The sequence below is a fragment of the Miscanthus floridulus genome, chromosome 1, assembly GCF_019320115.1.
Source record: "Miscanthus floridulus cultivar M001 chromosome 1, ASM1932011v1, whole genome shotgun sequence".
Taxonomy (NCBI): Eukaryota; Viridiplantae; Streptophyta; class Magnoliopsida; order Poales; family Poaceae; genus Miscanthus; species Miscanthus floridulus.
Genome location: NC_089580.1, coordinates 67,401,831 through 67,403,604, shown reverse-complemented (window position 1 = coordinate 67,403,604; position 1,774 = coordinate 67,401,831). Strand labels below are relative to the sequence as shown.

The 1,774-nt window shown below is 54.3% G+C and overlaps 1 protein-coding gene across 1 annotated transcript; it reads right to left on the bottom strand.

Annotated features, from left to right (window-relative positions):
- Positions 1-785: 785 nt before the first annotated feature.
- On the bottom strand, positions 786-1,088 carry LOC136458227 (uncharacterized). Its single transcript, XM_066458210.1, has one exon. It carries the CDS (start codon positions 1,086-1,088, stop codon positions 786-788), a length of 303 nt encoding a protein of 100 aa, XP_066314307.1.
- Between the last annotated feature and the right edge of the window lie 686 nt (positions 1,089-1,774).

Below are 1,774 nucleotides of genomic sequence, written 5' to 3'. Positions count from 1 at the left end.
GGTCATGGCCAAGACCTTCTCTAGGTTGGCCTCGATGCCACGCTCTAAGACTATGAATCCTAGGAGCCTGCCTTGGGGGACCCCGAAGACACACTTCTTAGGGTTGAGCTTGATGCCCTTCTCTCTGAGGCATTTGAAGGCTATTTCCAAGTCACCAACGAGATCACTGGCCTTCCTAGACTTGACCACGATGTCGTCCACGTTGGCCTCGATGGTTTGCTTGATGTGCTCGCTGAAGACCTGGGTCATGCACCGCTGGTATGTGGCCCCTGCGTTTCTAAGGCCAAATGACATAGTCACATAGCAGTACATGCTGAATGGGGTGATGAAAGAAGTCATGAGCTGGTCGGATTCTTTCATCTTGATTTGATGGTAACCGGAATATGCATCAAGGAAAGATAGGGTTTCGCATCCCACAGTGGAGTCGATGATTTGGTCAATTCGAGGTAATGGGAATGGAACCTTTGGATATGCTTTATTCAAACCAGTGTAGTCTACACACATCCTCCACTTCCCATTTTTCTTCTTAACTAATATAGGATTAGCTAACCACTCTGGATGGGACACTTCCTTGATGAATCTGGCCACCAAAAGCTTCTCACCTCCTCACCGATGGCCCTGTGCTTTTCCTCGTCGAATCAGCGCAGGCACTGCTTCACCGGTCTAGAGCCGGCTCGGATGTCCAAGGCATGCTCGGCGACCTCCTTCGATATGCCTGGTATGTCCAAGGGACTCCACGTGAATACATCGACATTCACATGGAGAAAGTCGATGAGCATGGGTTCCTATTTGCTATCGAGGGTGGCGTTGATCCTCAGCGCCCAGTCGTTGGAGCTGGTGGGGTCGACCGGGATGAGCTTGATGGCCTTCATGGGCTCAAAAGTCTTGGCACGATGCTTGGAGTCAGGCGCCTCACTACCAAGTCGGTCGAGGTTGACGATGAGGGTCTCGGCCTCCACGAGGGCCTCGGCGTACTTGATGCATTCGACATCGCAGTCGTATGCATGCTCATACGTGGACTCAACAGTGATGACGCCGCTAGGGCTCAGCATCTTGAGCTTGAGGTAGGTGTAGTTGGGGACCGCCATGAACTTGGCGTAGCATGGGCGCCCTAGGATGGCGTGATAGGTCCCCTTGAACCCAACCACCTCGAAGGTGAGGACCTCCTTGCGGTAGTTGGAGGGAGTGCCGAAGTAGATGGGCAAGTCGATGCACCCGAGGGGTCGTGTGTGTTTCCCTGGCACAATGCAGTGGAAGGGCGCGGCATCGCCTTAGAGTCATGACTGGTAGAGCTCTAGGAGCTCCAGGGTGTTGGCGTAGAGGATGTTGAGACCGCTACCTCCGTCCATCAACTCCTTGGTGAGCCGGGTGTTGCCGATGATCGGGTCGACAATGAGTCGGTACTACCCAGGGTTTGGGACATAATCGGGGGCGATTGTCCCGATCAAAGGTGATCGCCTCCCGAGACCAGTCGAGGTACCAAGGAGTGGCCACCTTAACCAAAAAGACCTCCCAATGCTCCTTCTTTCGCTGGCACACCGTGAGGCACGCTGAAGGCCCACCAAAGATCATGAAGGCGTTGTGCACCTCGGGGAACCCGTCGTCCTTGTCGTCATCCCTATCGCTGACGCCCTTCTTCTTGGCATCGTCGTTGGGGAGCCCAAGCTTGGTGTAGTAACACCGGAGCATGGTGCACTCTTTGAGGGTATGTTTCATTGGGCCCTGGTGGTAAGGGCAGGGCTTCTTAAGCATATCGTGGAAGAGCCCGGGGCCT

Excerpts from the sequence above, each read along its gene's own strand:
- LOC136458227 (XM_066458210.1), bottom strand. The coding sequence starts at position 1,088 with ATGGCGGTCCCCAACTACACCTACCTCAAGCTCAAGATGCTGAGCCCT.